At 48.2% G+C, this 20,148-nt stretch overlaps 1 protein-coding gene across 1 annotated transcript in view; it reads left to right on the top strand.

Moving 5' to 3' along the window:
- Positions 1-20,148, top strand: part of CDH13 (cadherin 13) — a 989,149-nt gene that overhangs the window by 841,777 nt on the left and 127,224 nt on the right. The window contains exon 8 of the mRNA XM_059153524.1: positions 14,526-14,666. Coding sequence (XP_059009507.1) covers positions 14,526-14,666 — 141 coding nt within the window. The remainder of the gene's footprint in view (positions 1-14,525; positions 14,667-20,148) is intronic.

The following is a 20,148-nucleotide window of genomic DNA, read 5'->3' as shown; positions in this document are numbered from 1 at the left end:
AGAAACATCCTTGAACCCTGGGTGGACGCGTGTGCCTTTGTCATTGGGAGGCGGAAATTGAATTTTCTGGACGTTTTGACCAGTATGTAACTTCGCGAAGCCGATTACACGGCAGAACGCAATTTTTCGTCTGACCTTAAAAAGCATTACTTTCCGCTGTGTGATTAGAAAACATGCAGAGAATGCCGCCCTTCCAACGGCACTGGAATTGGGGGGGGGGGGGGGGGACGCAGAGCAAAGAAAAAACCCACCTTGCTCGTCCATGTAACCTAATCAGATTCATTTAGATTCTATGCAGATCATTTAATAACAGATTTTGTAAAACCTTAACATAAGGAGCCACCATAAAACGTATTATCTTTTATTACTTATACAGAGAATGACATTTTGGATGGTAATAAATCGAAACCCAAGAAAAGCTCTTTGCTTTCTGCTTGGCGAACAACAGGAATCCCGGTTTCCGGATATTATTCCCCTTGGGGGGCAACTACGGCCCCCCCCAGGGTCACCCGAGACAGCCCCCAGCTGTTCCCTGAGGCTCGGCTGAGCAGCCCTTTCTTGTCCCTCTCCGCCTTTCTTTGGAAAGGTCATTGCCATCTAACCCTCCCCGCTGAGGACTCAGTTGTCCCGTCTTTCTTGTCTCCCTTTCCACCTTCGACACCCCAGGACTCATGAAGAGCCAGGAGCTGAGCCTGGGGCTGCGGACACCATGGGGGGTCGGCCCTGAGGTTGAGGAGAGCCTAACCCATCAGCATCAGAACATGCAAAGACCTCCCTCCGCACAGATGTCTCTCCAGAGGACAAGGAGGACTTTCCCAGCTCGTTCGCGGAAAGCCAGAGGCTCGTCACCCTCCACTGCCGTGCCTGAGCTCTCCCAGCCTGTCTAACCTCACCAGACCCTGCCTTTGGACCAGTACCCCCTGCAACCCAGAAGAGCACGCTGTAGGCCACGTTTTCTGTAGGGTGATCAGCATACCATCCCTCGATTAATTCATTCATCAAACATTCACAGAGAATGCCAGGCACCGACCGAACCGCCTGTGTGATTTTTTCCCTCAGGGGTTAGAAGTCATTCAGTTCATTTTCCAAGGGTGTAACACAGTCACACATAAAGGCCAAGTCTGGGCCCTCAAGATCTCAGGAGCCAGGCACCAGGGATGTAGCAGGAATAAGTCCGAGATGGGCTCCTTATCCCCATTGAGGGACTCCAGGGAATGCTCAGAAAAAGTGACCGATGTATTAGAAAACACATACATTGAAGAGAAGATTTTCCAATAAACCAATCTGGTATTTACTACTTTGTAGAGGGGAGGATTTTCATCTTCCTGCCAGACAGAGTTTGTGGGAAAGGTCTGGTTGACTTTACACTTCAAAGGATTAAAATGGAAATATTTTCCGGAGGAAAGACAGCGGTGGCTGCTATGCCGGGAGGGTGGGCGGTCTCGGGAGGGAGGCAGCTGGTGATGTGCGGCAGAAGGCTCTGGGAGGCTGGGGAGCAGCTCGGGGCTCCGGTCCACGGGGTGAGCAATCCCCAGGGAACGTGCGTGCGTTTCCTGCGGCCACAACAAATGACCGCAAGCTCTGTGGTTTCAAACACGCATTGATGATCTTACAGTTCTGGAAGTCACGCGTCCAAAAGGCATTTCCCTGGGGGGGAAATCAAGGCATCAGCAGGCTGGTTCCTTCTGGGATCTCTACGGAAAAGACTCTGTGTCCTTGCCTTTCATACCTTCTAGAGGCTTCTGCAGTCCTGGTCTCGTGGCCCCTTCCTCCAACTGAAAAGCCAACAGTGTGACCTCTTCAAACTTCTCCCCGCCTTTCCCTCCCTCCCTCCTCCTACAGTCTTCTTCTCCGATGCGGATGCCCCCCACCCCCCACTTATAAGGATGCTTGTGGTTACTTTGGACCACCTAGAGAATCCAGGATGATCCTTGACCAAATCATATCTTCAGAGTCCCTTTTGCCATGTAAGGTACATGAGTCCTAGGTCCCAGGGATTAGGACATGGACATCTTTGGGGACCATTCTTCTGCCTATCACAGAAGGTATAAAAGCTTCTAGGGCCAAAAGCTGGATGGCACTTAGAGCTCCGTTCTCCCACGCACCAGGCCTGACAGATGAACCTGACACAGAGCATCTCAGCATAATTACACAGACAGACATGTGAAGAGGAAATTGCTGGGAGTGTCAGTAAGGCAACCAAGAGAAAAACTAGGGTAGAGCTAGGGCTAGTCCAGAAGAAGAGGAAGAAGCAGCTCTGGGAAAAGCAGGAAACTATACGGGAAGCAACATCGAGGCAAAGTTTTGACAACTTTGGACAAGTGCCTTCCAGGGACAGAAACCCTACAGGGAAGGACGCCCCTGCAGAGGGCGTGGGGCTCAGGGAGGTGTAGGGCGGGGAAGCCAGAGCTGGTGGTGCAGGAGCGTAACGGTGAGTGAGGAGCCCTGGGAGGTCAGCCGTGACAATCGGGTCCTCCGCGCAGCGGGATCCTGACCACTTACTGTGACCACTGAAGAGCCACGGAAGGGTTCTGAGGAAGGCCTGTGGGCAGGCAGTGGTCGAGTTGACTCCCTCTGGCTGGCTTTGGGTGGGCCGTGTTTGGAAGGCAGCGGATGGGCCAGTCTGGGAGCTGTTGGAATAGCTCAGGTGACGAAGACAGAGGCGGGAAGTCACGGGATGGGGGCAGTGACGGAGCGAGGGGGCAGGGCTGAAATCAGCAGCATTTGCCCCTCTGAGGCGCTCTGAGGTGGGGGACAGGGGGTCCGTCTGAGGACGACCCCACCTTGCCAGCTTGAGCTGGGGCTCCAGGAGGAAGGGCCATGTTGCAGGGGAAGATGAAGAGCTCTGTGACTGGTCCAGAAGCAGACAGAGAACATTCACACGGAGACTTATAGAGGATGCCTGGAAGAGGCTGTTTAGTGTCTTTCCCCCCACCCCCCACCCCCCGGGAAATTTTCTTTTATTTATTTGACAGAGAGAAAGCAAGTAGGCAAACCGGTGGGCAGAAGGAGGCGGGAAGCAGACTCTCTGCTGAGCAGAGATCCCAATGTGGGGCTCAATCCCAGGACCCTGAGATTATGGATCTGAGCCAAAGGCAGACGCTTAACCCACTGAGCCACCCTGGGGTGGATGTTTAGTGTCTTAAAGGGAATATGATTTTTCTAGAAAGGGTGAGAAAATAAATTTCAGAGTTGGAGAGAACATTTAGCCAACAGTGCTTCCTGTCTCTCATTTCAATTGTATCATAAACAGGTGGGTGTAAGTAAAATATAGGAGAGTTCGTGTCGACCTGCCTTTGGCAAATGTTCATTCGGACAGTGCTGACCCAAGTGTGGTCTTCAGACCCGCGGCAACAGCCTCACCTAGAAGCTTCCCAGAAACGCACAGGCTTGGCCTTTGCCTGGAACCACTGAGCTCTCAGCACTTGGCGGGGGGCTGAGAATCTGTGCTGTACGGTGCGCCCCCCCACCGGGGGATTCTGACAGAAGCAAGTTCAAGAAGACAATATAAGACAAGATCAGACACTATGTCTTAAGCACCTTTTCTTAGCAGGCATAATGTTGCCATGACAGTGCAGGGCCGAAAGGCTGGAAGAAACAGGCTAATGCGGTAAACAGCGATTGCAGAAATATGTAAGAACTATAGAGAACCAGGTCTGCACTTCCTTATCTCAAACAGATAAAACCAAGAAAACCTCTGTTTCCTCACCCGTGGGGGTCGCTGTGACCTTCGAAGGTGGGCCTGGACCAGATGATCTCCAAGGTCCTCGCAGGAACCAACAGGCTGTGTCTAGTGACCTCCCAACCTTGACTCCAACCGTACCAGTGAGCATGTCTCCTCTGGCCACCTCTGTCCTGCTTCCCAGGCTCCCCTTCGCTTTCTGGGTGCTGCCCCCCACCCACACCGACACCCATGCTCCAAAGCTCAGCTCCAGCCCCCAAAAAGCCACCACAGCCCGTCCCAACTGCCCCTTTCACACCTGGACCTACTGAGGCCACCTTCAGCACGTACCGCCGGTGCCTCGTGGACCTGCTTGGACGTGTTTTATCTGCAGCGAAACCATGAGTCCTTTGAAGGTGGAGATTATGCCTTACGTAATCCCCACGGTGTCCTGACCAGAATCAGAATCAGCCTCCCGCCGTTACTGGCAGGGGGAGTGTAATGGCCTTTAGGATGAAGAGCCTCCCATCTCCTCTCATAGAAACTTCCAGATCCAGACCCCACTTCTAATCCTGCGGTAGGACACTCTTTCTGCAGGAACGTGTCCTTCACATTACTCTTCTTACTCCCCTCCGCTTCTGCTAAAATTCCGTGGGGATTATTTCCCACTCAGTGGGGCTCCCTTTCCTGGTCGCTACCATCGAAGATAACATCTAACGCCTCGGAAAATAACGGCTCAGCAAATGTTTGGCGAATTAAGGAAACTCCGTAAGACCTTCCCAAGCACCCTGTGTTCTGACCCCCTTCCCATAGATTGTAGTCGGTGAGTTTAGGATAGGTAACCTCATCACACCTTGAGGACTAGACTTTTGTCTGTTTATCTAGAATATAAATGCCCCAAGGGCAGGGTGTGTGTCGTTCATCACATCTTAGCAGAGTTACCCGAAACGAGTAGACTCTGGATTCAGGTTTCAGTGGAATCAAGCTGAATGTCAAATATTCGCCAGCGTGGGCCTAAAGAGGGTGATGTTTCCAAGTACTCACGAATGCCATTGGCCTTTTATTTCCTCCGTAACATCGAGAGATGGACGCGGCTCCTGGAAATGTTTTATGTGATGTTGGCGTCCCTCAACCTGAAATCTGTCACTTCGGCTATTCCAACCGCATATTTCGAAGAGGCGCTGTTTATTTCCTCCGTCGCTTCGCCCTGCTGACTTTGCCAGCAGTCAGGAAATCTGGGGGAATGAGCTCGGCCTTCCCCTTACCCCGCAGACCCCAGCTGGGAATGAAAACACAGCGGGCAACAGCCAGGATCGTGAATGTTCACATTAGCACCGGGGAGCGAGGCGAAGGGAGGCCTAGAGACACACACAGCAGTCGAACAGACTCGCGCTCCTGCTCGGGGAGATGGGAGAGCGGCCCTCGCCGTCTGCCCTGGGAATCGGGGACATTTTCCGGGGAGATGGATGTGGTGCCTGCTGGATTTATGGACTGCCGATCCCCCGTGTTCTGTGGCCCGAGTGGGTAAATCAAAGCCCAGACAGACAACGACGCGTTCTGCTTCAGATAATGTTTTCCCCGATCTGTCTGCGGTATTTATAGACCAGGCGGCAGGTGCGGCTGACCTGGAGAAGAACGCGGTCCCCGAGCAGGTGTCCTGTCGTAAGGAGTCTTGCACGGCGTGGCCTGGGCACAGCTCATGAGTAAATACGGGAAGGAATGACACTGTATCTTTGCTAGAAAGCGCATGTTACAATTTCTCGTTAACAGTACCTTCAGCGTTAGACAACAAAGGGCTTTACTGAAAGAGACGGACTTCCTGGACTCCTACAGCCCAGTCGGTGACCTAGAGCCAGCGGTCACGGGCTCACTCAAACTGGTGGTGTCCACAGTGGTCTCTCCTTGTCGGCGGGGCATGTGTTCCAAGACCCCGAGTGGGTGCCTGAAGCCATAAATGATATGAACCCGATAAGGACCAGGTGTTTTCCTCTGCATACATAACCTCTGTTGAAGCGTCACTTCTAAATTAGGCACAGGAAGGGATTAACAAGAGTAATGAAGTAATGGGACAATTCAAACAATATACCACAGGTCATGTGAATCTGTTCTCTCTCTCACTCTTTGTTGGCCAAAATATCTTATTGTACTGTCCTCAGCCTCTGTGATGAGAGGGAGTCAGGAGGCATCTGATGGGGGCATCAGGCTGCCGTTGAACTTCTGGCCACGTCAGAAGGAAGAGCATTTGATTCCCGGGTGTGGTTGACGACAGGTAACAGAGACCACAAAAATCAGAACTGGGGGTCGAGGGGATCACTTTCCAACTCTGCACTCCAGGACAGCATGTTGGTGGCTCGGGACCAGCTACACGAGGAGAGTAGCTGGGCCGCCGAGACTGACGAACACTACAAACCCGAGAACCTGTTGTTGAGCGCTGTGGATACATGACTCTGTGTGAATCATTATTTTAAAAGAATGTATCTAGAATCGACTGATTATTGCCAACCTCTCTGCTGTGCCGGGCACTGAATTAGTAGCTGGGAGATGAAGGTCTGAACAAGACAAGGCCCCCGACCTCAGGGAGCTCCAACTGTCGGTTCCAAGATGGCCAATAAACAAGTAATTGATAAACAAGAATGTTCCAGACTGCAATAAGTGCTGGGGAGAAAAGGACTGTATTGGTTATTGATTGCTGCATGACCCATGACCCCAGAGCGTAATGACTTCGGACAAGAGGTGTTCGGTATCTCCCAGTTTCTGTGCCCTGGGCATGGCTCAGCTGTGTCGTCCACTCCATGGGCTCTCACAAAACCGCAGTCCAGGTGTCTGCCCCGAATTTTCAGTGTCATCAGAAGGTTGGCCTAGAAGGGTCCACTCCCAGGCACATTCAGTGGCAAGATGGCAGCATTCACTGCCTCGGGACTGTTCCTGGAGGCCACACTCAGTTTCTTGCTACACCTTCAAAACACGTTCCAAAGGGCACCTGGGAGGTTCAGTCGGTCAGGCGTCTGTCTGCCTTTGGCTCAGGTCACGATCTCGGGGTCCTGCGATGGAGTCCCGCATCGGGCTCCCTGCTCAGTGTGGAGTCCGCATCTCTGCTTCTCCCTCTCCCTCTGCCCCTTCGCCTGCTTGGGCCCTCTCTCTCTCTCAAATAAATAATAAATTCTTAAAATAAAAGAAGAAGACTCTCCAAAGATTCTACTGCAGGGTAACAGCAGCCCTGTCTGGAACGCTTAGACGCCAGCCTCTGTGCTCAGTGCTTGATGTTACCTCCTTTTATCTGCCTTACTCTACAAGTATGATCATTTCCCTCCTCCCAGTTTACAGGTGAGAAGACTGAGTCAATAGCAAGCTAAGTCACTTGACCAGATGACCCTGCCACCAAGTGCAGGGGGTGGGGGGGACCTTCCTAGGAGCAATGCCATAAGGTCCATTTGTGTGCGGTCAGCTCCCTGCCTTCTGCCTTCGTGGAGCTTTTCTTAAATTCCAAAGATTTTTATTTATCTGAGAGAGCGAGCACAAGCAGGGAGAGCAGCAGGCAGAGGGAGAGGAGGAAGCAGGCTCCGGATGAGCAGAGAGCCCAATGCAGGGCTCAAACCCAGGACCCTGAGATCATGACCCGAGCGGAAGGTAGACGCTTAACCGACTGAGCCCCCCAGGCGCCCCCTCGCTGTACCTTTTGGCGGACAGATGGGGTCTCACAGAAGTGTGAGCTGGCTGCCGTCTTCTCAGAGGAAGAACTCGAGAATGCACGACCACAACAAAGTCCTGTTATCGACAGAGTCCGGCTCCGCACCCAAGCTCAAAAGCCAAAATTTTCACAAGGGTATCAAACACGTGATGAGGGGGAAGACTTCTGAGGTTCTTACCACCAATGAAAGTAAACAAAATTGGAAGGAAAAAAGAAATAGGGATGGAAATGTCAAAACGGAAGAAAAAGCCAGGGGCCTGAGGAAGAAATCCAGTCGGGACAAAGCGCGGAGAGACCTGGGGACAGCGTTCGGGACGAGACAAGAGAGCGACAGGGCGCAGCGTGGGTTAACGGCAAAAGCTTTCTCCTTTTAATGTTTATTTGTCGATTCCCCCCCACAGCCACCATTATGCTTGTTATTAGTGATAAATGTTCCGTTAAATGCATCCTCGTATGGATGTCATCGGGGCCCTGGGAAACACTGAGGGTCTAGTGATTGATTGTGCGCCGTGTGTAATGACATGGCTTGATTCTTGTTTTTGCGAGATGAAATGTTTGGTCTTTTAAATCAGTGTGATCCGTGAACCCGGCCTATGTCTGTGGAGACACACCCGAGGCTTCCTCTCGTGGACACACCAGCTTCCTTCCGTTTCCGGGCTGTCTCTTACCTGGTAGCGAGCAGACACGCAGGAGAAAGTAGCAAACACGATACAAAGGGTGTGGCTACAGGTTCCAAACCAAAAGAGCAGCTTTTCTCTCTGATAGATGTTACCGATCAAAGAGCTTAAAATAAAATCAGAACAGCCAATTTAATTTTCCCAGTTTTGACGCAGCGCATTTCTGGGTCAGAATAAAATCCTCTCTCCTTGAGCTAGAGCTCCCCGAGGTATAAGCTGTTCCCTGAGAATAAATGACTGTGGTGGGGAAATGCCACTGATAGGCTCAGACCTCGGAGATAGAATTTGGTCCGGGGAAACAGTAATGCATCATCATTAACGGTAATGGAAGTAAATCGCCCACCTTGTTGGCTGCGTACCGGCTGGGTGGCAGGGTCAAAAGCTCGGGCCTTGTCCTTGAAAACTTTGTCACCCACGTGGGGAGATGGTGAATGGGCATCCCAGATACAGCCGAACGGGAAACACAGCCTTCGCGTTAGCCAGGGGAGGCCGAGCTCTGTAACCGACTTCCCGGAAACCTGCAGGAGGCTTTGTGTGTTGTTCGCGTCGCGGTCCAAGGCGGAGCGGCGGAGTGGCTCTGCCCCACGCAGCCGTTTGGAAATCCAGGCTTCTTCCTTTCTGGGAAATGGAGAACATGGAGGATTATATGGGAGACTCAGGGACCCTGCCAGTGTCACTTCTGTCCATATCCCATGCGTTCACCTGACAGCCCTGCTGTGTGCCTGGGAGTCCAAGGAAATAGGATTTGGTGAACAAGTAGCACTGGCTTCAGCCCAGGGGACGGAAACCGATTCTGGCTGGTTCCAGTGCCCAAAAGACTCTCCCGAGGAGATCCAGGAGTGTGTTCCAAAACTGAGGCAAGGGTCAGAGCCAGGAGGCAGTAAGGTCTCAGATCATGGCCACACAACTCCCGTCTTTCTGGTTAGAGCAGTGCCTTCAGCCTAAGGCAGCCCAAAAGGCTCTTTCTATTGGAGTTGGCCACACCCATGCCCCAGTGAGCCCTGAACGAGTTGAGAGAAAGAAACACAAGAATCAGGTAAGGTCTTTGTCCTGAGAGATAACAGCTTGGTCTCGAGAGGACGGTGGGGCTTCCAACCCTCCATTCAGTTCACCCACTGAGCGACAGAACAGCTGGACAGCTGAAGGTCTCGACCCCCAGGGGCAGTCCGCCTTCCTCGTGGGCAAAGAGAAGGACCAGGATGGGAAGTTTCATCCCAAACCATTCAGGAAAGCAAAAGTCCTCTCCTGGGCTTAGGGGTAACATGGTGAGAGGCAAGCAGGTTTGCCCTTCCTTCTGTCTCCCCAGGGCCTGAGTCCATATTTCATATTCCCAGAATCTGATCGTCCCAGCTATGATCAGGGCATTATGTGAGGTCAGTCAACCGTGCGAGGGAGACAAACATGGCACGGGGCCACCGGGACCTATTTTTCCATATCAACGGTCCTTCCTAGAGAATGCGGCAGCTGTGGGCTGCTTCGAGTCTTTTCCAGCAGAAGAACCAAGGCAAGTGACTGCTATGGGGTAGAGAAATGAGCAGGGGTGCGTACACTTGCAGAGAGGGTGACCGTGGGAGCGAGGGGTTTACGGAAGAAGGCTCGGCTGGCGTGGGAAGCAGGGCAGGCGTGATTGGAAGAGGCTGTTCCGGTGGTGTAAGAGCGAGGGGTTCCAGGTGGCATTCTCTCCAAGTCCTTCACCTGTCCAAGGAGGCTGCGTTTATTATCGGGTTGTTCGGTTTTTGTTACTGCTGTCATTGTGGAAAGCAATGCTGTTGATCACAGCAAAGAAATATCCCAAATACTGGTAAGCCAGTGGACTTGTCAACTTAAGAGCCGCTTTTAAGGAAGAAAACTTGGAAACAGCTCCACGAGGGACCATCCGGTACAGAGGGCTGCGTGAATGGTGGCGGGTCCAGACCATGCGCTGGACAGCCCTGGGACAGCAGTGATAGGGCTGAACAACTTGCATAGCCGTATGAACGGTGTCACTTGTTTGAAGATATGTGCGTTTGGAGTGTGTGTGTGTGTGTGTGCACGCGCGCGCGTGCGTGCATGTGTAATGTGTGGGAAAAGGAAGGAGACATCAGACCACGCATGGTAACTGCCTCTCGGAGGTGGGGCTGGGGAAAGGGGGGGGTCGGTCCTCACTTTCCGCTCTAGAAACGATCGTATTTTTCTATTTGCCTAAAACAACTGGGTATTTCTCCAAGAATAAAAACATGTGTTCGTAGTAGCCTTACGTGTGCCAGAAAATTGAGACTTTGCGAACATCTCATCCCAAACCACACAATTTATCTCCTTAATTGTCTAATTGATTTTCAACGTGGTTAATCAATCTATTTCTCGTTGCACTCATAAAGTTTTATTTTCTTCAGTAGATGGGAATTGCCAGTTCATTTTTAAAAGTTCTTTATAAAACTTGTCCAATTACAAGAGAGTTAAGCCGATGCGTCTTTCCTTTGAGCTATCCTAAGAATTCATACCTGCCTCTGCTGAGCCCAACTCCACTTTGGTGCTATTATTCATGGCTGTAGCCATGCCCAACCCTGAAACTTCCCTCGGCTCCTTGAAGAAATGACCCTGTATTCCCAGCACCCAGCACACTATTTAGATTAAATGCTTAGTAACTTCCAGTTAAATGAATGTAAAACTAATGAAGGAAAAAATTAGAATTAACTTTCTCTGGTCCAAAAACAAAAGGGTTTCTACTCAGGGGAGAAGGAAAAATAATGTATGCACAAGATGATTGGAATGCCGTTGTGAAGAAGCTGTTGTGATACTGTAGGACGGTACAATAGCTCTCACACTTTCTTGCAAATAACCAGGTAATTGATCACAGCGTTAGTTGCAGTATTAGTCAAAACTCCCTTGTTGCTACTCATGGAACATTTAATTTAGATGTCTTATGGAAAGGCGAAATTTATTAGCTCCTAGAACTCACAAAATATGAGGGGGAGATTCTGCCTTCAAGGATCACGATTAAACGGCTCGAATAAGGTTGGAAGAACTCCATCTCTTCCTTCGGGTGGTTCTGTGCCGTTTTCTTTCTCAGGCTGACTTTCTCTGTGTGCTTGCAAAGGGTCACTACCAGCTCCAGATTTGTGCCCGCCCACCTCCAAGTCCAAAGGAAAGAAGGAAAACTCCTTCTTCCCAAGAGTACTAAAGGAAGTAGGTCCCAGAATTTTGAGTTTCAGTCCTGGGTGGCCTGACTTGGGTTACATGCTCATCGCAAGGTCATGGGAAGGGGAGACTCTGATGGTCTGGGCCTGAGTCTCGTGACCATCCCTCTGTCACGGATAGAGTCAACCCTTCCTGAACTCCACCTGGACTGAGAATGAGGAAGCAATGAGCACCCTCGCCCGCGCACCATCTCCCCCCCCCCTTCACCCCCGCCCAAGGAATGATAACCTTGGTCCAAGGGCAAGAGGGAGGGGTCACTAGGGAAGCAGAGCAACATGTGTCCATAGTTGGTGCTTGAAGCTGTCCCGGGGGGGTGTCCATAGTAACCTGCACTGCATGTTGGGGCAAGGTAATGCTGGGAGGAATTCACAGCCTTGTTAGATAGCGATCCCACAACCACGCTCGGCCCCCAGTTTGTGTCACGGGGCAAGATCAGCTGTTCTTTAGGGAGAAGCCATGCCCAGGATCATACACTAAATGTTCTAGCAGGACTGACAGGGAAATTGGTCAGGTCTTCTAGGCACGCGGTACTGAGATAGGAATAGAAATGACCCATGAACAGCGACGCTTTCCTCCGTGTGGATTATACACGGATTTCTTTCAGTAAATACAACACAGCACTAAATATGTATTTTCACTTCCCTATGGTTTTCTTAACATTTTCTTTTGTCTAGCTTACTTTATTAAGAAAATATGGTGTGTAATATATATAACATATAAAATATGTGTTAATTATGTTATCGGTAAGGCCTTCTGTCAACAGTGGGCTTAGCTTTTTTGGGAAGTCAAGCTATACATGGATTTTCAATAGCACAGGGATGGGCACCCCCTAGCCCCCACATCGTTCAAGGGTCAACTGTAAAGAGCCTTAAAAATGTTTATACTCTTTTACTTACTGCTTGGAATCTAGCATTCAAAAAATAAAGAGTCAAAGTATATTGAAAGCTTCTTGAATAAAGATGTTCATTGCATTGTGATTTGCAATTGTCAAAAATGTTTGGAGACTGGAAATAACCAAAAGTCCTCATAAGATGATGAAGTAAATTATAAAGTATGCATAGCATAATATTTTCTGCAACCCTTAAAGTGATGTCAGGAAATGATATTGGCCAATGACATTACATGGGGAAAGTGGCTGTTGAGTTTGCCCTGATCTCTTCACTATCAGAAAAACTCATATAATTTCTTATTTTTATGATTCAATGCTTCTAAAACCATGTAATGTTTTATTAGAAAAGTAAAAATGTTATACTAGAAATTAGACCTGGCTAGTGGTTTTATGTCCAGAGACACTCTGGGAGGATTTTGAAAATGGGCCCAATTGACTGGTTTCATATGGTCCAGCTGCAGAATTTATAGCAAAGAGTAAATCCCACCCAACTTGTGGACTCGAATTAAGCTGATGATTTTCCAACTTGAGCTTGAGAGTAGATGGAACTGAACCGGCTACAATCAGAATCACCTAGAACGAGATTTGGTGTTGAACTCTGCTTATACTCAGCAGTTAGAGAATCGTGGCTTTCCATCCCAGTGGAGCTCATTTCATAAGCCATACGTGTATCCCATCAGTGTATGTACACCTAAAATTTACCCGGTGTTATATGTCAACTATAATGAAGCTGGGGAGTAGGAAACATTGTGAATAATCCTGTCCAAAGCTTGTCTCAGCAATCCACTTCTTTTCTCAAATCTGAGAGTTTAGAGCCTCCCAAACCATACAACAGAACTCCTACTCCTTAAGTTAGTAGTTCAGGAGCTCTTAGTTAAGAAACAACCAATTAAAGGTGCCCTAGGGAGCCAAACACTCTTTAAAAATGCTGGAAAGTTTTGGGGACAGCTAGCATTGAGCTGTTAAAATTTACCATGTAAACTCTTGATTTTAGAAGGAAATTCTAGATCCCCACTGCGTTTTTGTTTTTTGCTCCCCATGGTATTTCTGAATTGTTGGTTGGTATAAGCAACGGCTTTTGAAGCTGTCATACGAGCAAGACGATTTGCGACTGGTAGGACCTTTTATGATTGTTATTGAAGGCGATTCAACTTGAACTCTGTGAGTGATTAAGAAAACACTCCAAAATGGTTTAAGCAAATAAGGAAAATTAAAGCCGTCATTAGCTAAAAGTCCACAGGCAAGACTGGCTTCGGGCATGGCATGATACGGTGATCCAGTACAATCGCTGGGAAACGCCTCTTCTTCTCCAGAGCTCAAGTCTCGTTGTCAGAAGATGGGCTTCATTCTCAGATGGGGCTCCCCCCCGACCCAAGCCCCGCTGTGGTCCTGAGACAGCTCATCTAGCCCCCAGGCCACATCTTGCAGGCTCATACCACAGGGACACAGACCTTCCTTCTCTCGAATGTCAAACACAGGTCCCGAGCCTGGACGCGCCACCATCCCCTGGAATGGCAGACCTTTACTTGCTTCTTCTCATCAGGGCTCATCCCAGAAGTTGGCAGGGTGGCAGTCGGGGAATGGCAGTCCAAGCCAAACCCCATGGGCAAAGGATAGGTGATGGGTAGGTCCCCAAAGGAAAAGTGGGGTGCTGCTTTGCCAGAAGAAGAATGGGGGGCTGTTGGCCAAGACAAGCCAATCCTTTCTAGAAGACAGTGTAAAGGCGGGGGTTGTTACATATGAGTCTTGGGGTCCGAGCCCCTTGGGTAGTTGTTTTGAGTGTTTAAACACAGAAGAAAAATAGCCGTCAAAGTATGCATGGATTCAAGTGCATCTTCCAAAATTAACCTAACATGAGAAACAAGTGCCTATAAATGACACGCAAGAAATGCGGTACAAGCGACTCCAAACCTCAGTTGGGATTTTTTTCACCTGTAAAATGAGAACCCTATATACGCCTTAACACACTTACTGAAAAGATGAAGTACAAAATCCAGTCCCCCATGCCTGGTTAGCTGGTTGCTCAGTAAAGGTGAGTTCCCAGAGCTGCCACCTTTGTCCCCGTCTCATCGTCACACTTGACCTCCGTCGTAGAGTTTCGTGAGGTCACTGTGAAATGACATGAATGGGTGTAAACGTCAGACGTGCAATGTCTGTCTCCCCAAAGCCCGGAAACGGGACAGTCTGGAATGTACCGAGTGCCCCTTTCAGCAAGGACAGAAAATAGATTCCGTCCCCACGACTGTATGAATCGTGACAGTCTCGTGTTGGAGAGATGCCAGAGGCACAGTCACGCAGAACAGGTGCAGGCTCTGTGGGTGCGGGATACCTGCCTTGATGGGGGAGGGGGTGGCGTAGCCCCCACGACCCCCGAGCCCCAGGTGGCAGCCCAAACCTAAATGCCGTCTTGTCTGTCGTGTTTTTGCTTTATAGACTCTGGAAAATCCCAAGTATGAACTGATCATCGAGGCTCAAGACATGGCAGGACTGGATGTTGGGTTAACAGGCACAGCCACGGCGACCATCATGATCGATGACAAAAATGACCACTCGCCAAAATTCACCAAGAAAGAGGTAAACGCCCACTGCCTGCCGCCCACCACCCCAGCTGCTCTCGGCCATGGTCGCCGAGCGCTATCAATCCCGCGCGCTACAGCCCCTGCCGGCTGCCGGTTTGCCAGCAGAAACCCTCCCGGTGGGAGAGGGGGCGTCGTTTTGCTCTTTCGTACTTTTTCACGTTGGTGTCTTTTGTGTGTACATAAAGCTGGAAAGAGCGCTGTGAGAACAAAAGCACTGAATCTTGTTAAAGTCCATAAGAAAATAACTTTTAATGCCAAAGTGCCATTTTCCTAGTTTTATCGGTGTTATTTAGCGCTGAGTTATGTGAGGCCCATTGTGATTTTAGCATAACAATAAGTATTTTTTTCCGGGGAGTACAGATTGAGAGGCTAGACCGAACAGCAGCGAGAAGGTAAAGCAGATTTTCTTGGCAATAACAAGGTGGCCCAGGAGCTTATAAATTATCACCAAGTTAGCTTGTCTGGAAGAGCTATTATTTATTCTCGGCTCTTGGGCTTTTATGATTATGGATCATGGCTGCTGGGCCCCATTTATTGCAACGGAGCAATGTTTGGGGCCGGGCTAGGTACACAGAATTACATTCCCTTGCTGAATCTGTGTCCAAACCAGGAAGTTATTTGCACCATGCCTCTGGTGGAAATACACCAACGCCGTGGTTTCTCTTGGGTGTCAGGGCCTGGGCCGAAGATCTGACACCCCTCTTACTGACCAAGAGCATAGGATGGGTAAGGATAGCCTTCGGCGTTGGCTGGGACTTGGCTGGTCATCCACCAGCCCCAACGGGGCTCTCCCCTGAGATTCTTTGCCTCATTCGACCGTGTGAAATGGGTTTCAGTAACCACTCGTTACCCGTGAGGGAACTTACTTTCAGCTCAGAGAATCTAGTTAAGTGCTCCAAGGTCACAGGCAGAGTCAGTGACAAAACTGCGATGGGAACCCAGCCCCCAGGGAGCCAGGCAGCTAACGGCAATATTATGCTTCCTAAAAGCCACATGTCTGGGATTTGCAGTTGCTCCACATCTCTCTCTCTCTCTCTCTCCTCTCTCTCTCTCTCTCTCTCTCTCTCTCTCTCTCTCTCTCTCTCTCATCCCAGGGCTACTCCAGGTGGCTCAGGAAAGGAGGGCGCCCTGGCTCCCCAGTGCCCTTTCCTCCCCAGCAGCCCTGTGTGCGTGACGCCTTCAGGGTGGAAATCACCCCCTCTTCCGGGGGGGTCGTGAGCAATCTGGATTCCAACCTCCACGTGGCAGAAACCAAAATAGCTAATATGGCTTCATTCTCTTGCTTCCCATGATGTGTTCCTATGACGGCTAAAACCGAATGCCCACTGTCCCCGAGTTGCGCAAACTGGTATTCCAAAAAACTAGTTCTGCGAGTTACATCATTGCGGGGCAGGGGAAGACTTCAGGGTCAGCTAGATACGGGTGACTCGGGGTGGAAGAGAGGAAAGATTTCTTTTACCGCAACACTCCCGGGTATGTTTAAATTGCTTTACTTCTCTAAGAGCGACATGGATAATCTGTAGGGTTTTTCAGACTTACTTGGCCCCAGGAATAATTTTTCCCCGGCCACCTCATCTTGTTTCACTCAGCAGGTGTCCTATGGGACATTCGCTGGGGATGCTCGTTTACCTGCAGAATTTCTATATCCAAAGCTATGCCCCCCAAAAATGTACTAAAGGCTTGTTTTCATATTCAATATAGACATTGTAATGAAAATAAAAATTACATAACCCCAATCTAAAATAAGGAGACCTGGCAATGTTACCGGGTATGTGAGACTAATTAGTTCAGTACAGCCCTGATTTTAGCTCCTGTGGCTCAGGAAACAAGAAGCATGTGCCTCGTCGTGAACTAAATACTGTGAGGGAGAGATTTGTGGTGTTGTTGTTGATACGACTGACTGCAAAGAAAAATTTAACTCAGATCTTAAGAGTAAGAGACATTGAGTAGCGTCATGGAAAATATACTCACGTGTGGATATCAGCAAAAGCACAGAACTTTTCAAATGGACATTGGACAATGAGCTTGACATTCCCACAGGGCAAAAGTGATGTCTCAACTCCTACAGAGATGTAAGAAATCAAGTGAGAGGAATGCTAGCAAGTCCACGAAACTGTCCTTCTTGGGTATTGGGTGTCCCAAAGTAGTCTTTGTTCAATGTTGGATAAATGAAGTTCACAGTTAGATTTTCTAACAAATTCCTGAGAGGCTGATTTGTTGTTGAAAAGGGATTCCTATGTTTTGGAAGCCAGAATTGCCAGAGGTGGTAGGACACGGAGGGGAAGAGATGGGCTCTGGAACCAGAACTGGATTCAGATCCCACCATGGATATGAGCATGTTAACCATCTGTCATAGTCTCTTCACCCGTTGATGGGGCTGACAGTAAAACCTAGCTCGTTAGGTTCTTGTGAAGGTAAAATGAGCAGGTGATAGAAAGTATTTAGATAGTGCTGGTCGCCTACTCTTCTCTAGGGCATTGGTCAAGAGAACAGTGGTCCTATGGAGGGTGATGGTGAGGGCAAGGTTGGGATGAAGGCCGTGACAAGGGAGATGGCGGCGACCTAGATAGTGGCAGTGAGCAAAATGGTGGTGAAGTTTCTAAGATGTAAAAGGTCAACTGACATTCTTAATCCAAAGGGACATCTCTTCCCATGTTGAAAGTCTGCTGCTTTCCCCTAATGTGATCTACAAACCTGGTCATTTGAAATCAATGGTTCAGACCATAGAGTTCAAGGGGAAAAGGAACTCTGGAGGACAAGGTGGCAGAATCAGTAAAATGCATCACTGTGAACAAAAGCAAAACAGGCCAAGAGAAACCTGCTAAGGGGGGAAAGAGAAGTCCTGAGGAGAGCTCAGCCCAGTGCAGTGGCCACTGGGATGTGGAAGAGGCAGGCCAATAGGATATACAACGAGCGAGAGGAAACGTGCTGCTTGTGATCTTGAAGCTGAAATAATGTTTACAGATGGAAGTTGAAGTTTAATCATTCCAGAATGGAAGTGGTAGTCATTTGCATTTGAGGATGTCTAGAAAAATCACCCAAGATGTTGTCATATACAGGTTTCTAGCTATAGTAAGACATTTCTGAGGAAGTTCGTAGGAATATATAGTTGTTTTGTTGGTTTAATTCTTTCTGATGTGATCTTCGATCTGCAGAGATATTGATTTTGTTATCTGTTTGAAAGAGAAGTTATGTGTGGCCACAGATAAGAGCGACTGGAAATAACACTTTGTTAAAGTAGGTAGAAGTATGGTTTCTTTCACACGAGAGTGTGTGGGTGGATAGTCCCAGGCCGATGTGCTAACACCATGACATCTCCAGTGTCCCTTATTGCTCTTATCTTGCTTCTGTATCTTCTCCAAGGCTGCCTCATAGTACAATAGGGTCACTGCGGCACCAGCCATCATGCTACATCACAGGAAGAAAGAAACAGGAAATGAGAAGGACAAAGCAGGACCTGCCACATAAGTAAATGCCATTTGAAGAGCTTCCCCCAGAAACCCACACGAACTCTGCTTTCATCTCCTTAGTCTCCCTTATCTGTAAGGGAGCCCGAGACATAATTCCATCTTGACTTGGCATATTGCCGTCCTGGACAATATAAGGGCTGTTCCTGAGGAAGGAGATATTTTAAAGGTTATTTTTAAAAGTAAGTTCTTAGCACAAAGTCAGCTCGTCTGTGTGTTCCGTTGTGATTGTTTCCAGGGACTACAAGCTTGCTGAGAGGCAAGGCCACATCTCTCTTGTTCTCAGTCCCAGTCCCAGTAGGCACTCAATAATTCAGTGTTTGCTGAATGCTTCCAGAAGGTCATCTTAACATTAAAAATATGTCACCAGATAAGATGAACCAAGGTCATACTTAAGACTGATACATGAATTCGATTTTTGTCATTGACTTTTGTGAGTATTGGGGTTGGAAGCTCTTATCTCCCTGTGGAGGGTCTGCTTTGAGTTTCCTTACACAAAGATTCTACTAAATGTTAGTTTCAGACATTGAGTTTCTCTTCGTTTTTCCAATCAATTAATTTTCAGTTTTACCTTAGTATGACTATTGGTGATTTAAACTTAACAACTTGGGTTTGGTTTTTTATGGGTTTGTGGGTTTGGGTTTTTGTTTTTTGTTTTTTGTTTTTGTTTTTGTTTTTTGGCAATTTGATGAATTCTAAGGTAAATGTTGCTAGGTTTGAGCTATGACATTACAACATCTGTAATAAAAATGGCATATAACTTAAAAGGTCCAATCCTCCAGCTGGCAGATGAGAGATCGGTAAACACTGTGATTTTCATAGAGGAGGGAAGGTAAAGGTCATGAGCAGGAGGCCGGCAAGCTGAAACTGAGCCACCGGCAGATGCTAGGATTGGGTTACCGCATGCGTGTGGAGGGTCAGTTTCCAAATCCTAAAAACCAGGGTCTCCAGAAACTTTGATGCCTTGGGAGTCTTATTTTTCTGTGGACTATGAGCTGTTATAATAAAAATATTTTATTAGTTAACTGCCTAATTAACCCTTTATCTTACACATTTGAAGGCATCCTCCATGGTCTCATCCTTATCCTTATGTAGTACCTATGTAATTTCGGTTCTATAGAAAGACAACAAAAAGTCTACTCTTGCCCCCGGTAGGGTTGATAGAAACTTGCTCTTTATGATTGAGATTTTAGAAACGTGTTTTTTCACCTTCACAACACATTTCATCATTGGAAAACTCATGTAAATTTAGAGAAGTGTTAAATTTGAGAAAATATCAGGTTTCTCATTCAAGTGTGTATCCACACACACACACACACACACACACACACACATATACGATGTACACAAATATGTAGTTGTACAATTTCCAAATGCTTTTGTGTAAGTTGATGACCCTTGTTAACCATGTCATCCATGGGGGTCACCTCTGCCCTTGTTTTGAGGCATATTAAGAATTTTATATTACTTTTGGTGATGTTGACACGGCAGGTAAAATCACGAGATATTTAAATCTTTACCAATGTGTTCATCATGATTCACTCCTATTCATTTATTGGTTTATCAGGCAATCAAGGAGCTATTTTATTTCTCGTGTTAGAAATTTGCTTTTTCCTCGTAATGAACAATCTGATGCAGGATGATGTCAGGGTAACATCTACTTATTGCATTCCTTCACTTTGCCACTCTGCTTCACATTCCATTAAGTATTTTTAATAACTTTTTTAAGATATAATTCACATATCATAAAGTTCACCCTTTTAAAATGTAAAATCATTGGCTTTTAGTAGACTCACGAAGTTGTGCACCCATTACTGCTAATTCCAGAACATTCCATCACTCCAAAGAAATGCCATGCCCATTAACAGTCACTCCCCGTCCCCATTTTCCCAAAACTGGTAACAACTATTCATCTTCCTTGTATTTCTATGCACTTGCTTATACTGGACATTTCACGTAAGTGGAGTCACGCAGGATGTGGTGTGGCCTTCTGTAACTTGCTTCTTTCAC

Source organism: Mustela lutreola, chromosome 16 (assembly GCF_030435805.1).
Source record: "Mustela lutreola isolate mMusLut2 chromosome 16, mMusLut2.pri, whole genome shotgun sequence".
NCBI lineage: Eukaryota > Metazoa > Chordata > Mammalia > Carnivora > Mustelidae > Mustela > Mustela lutreola.
Note: the sequence above shows the minus strand (reverse complement) of the source record. Positions and strands in the feature narration are given on the sequence as shown.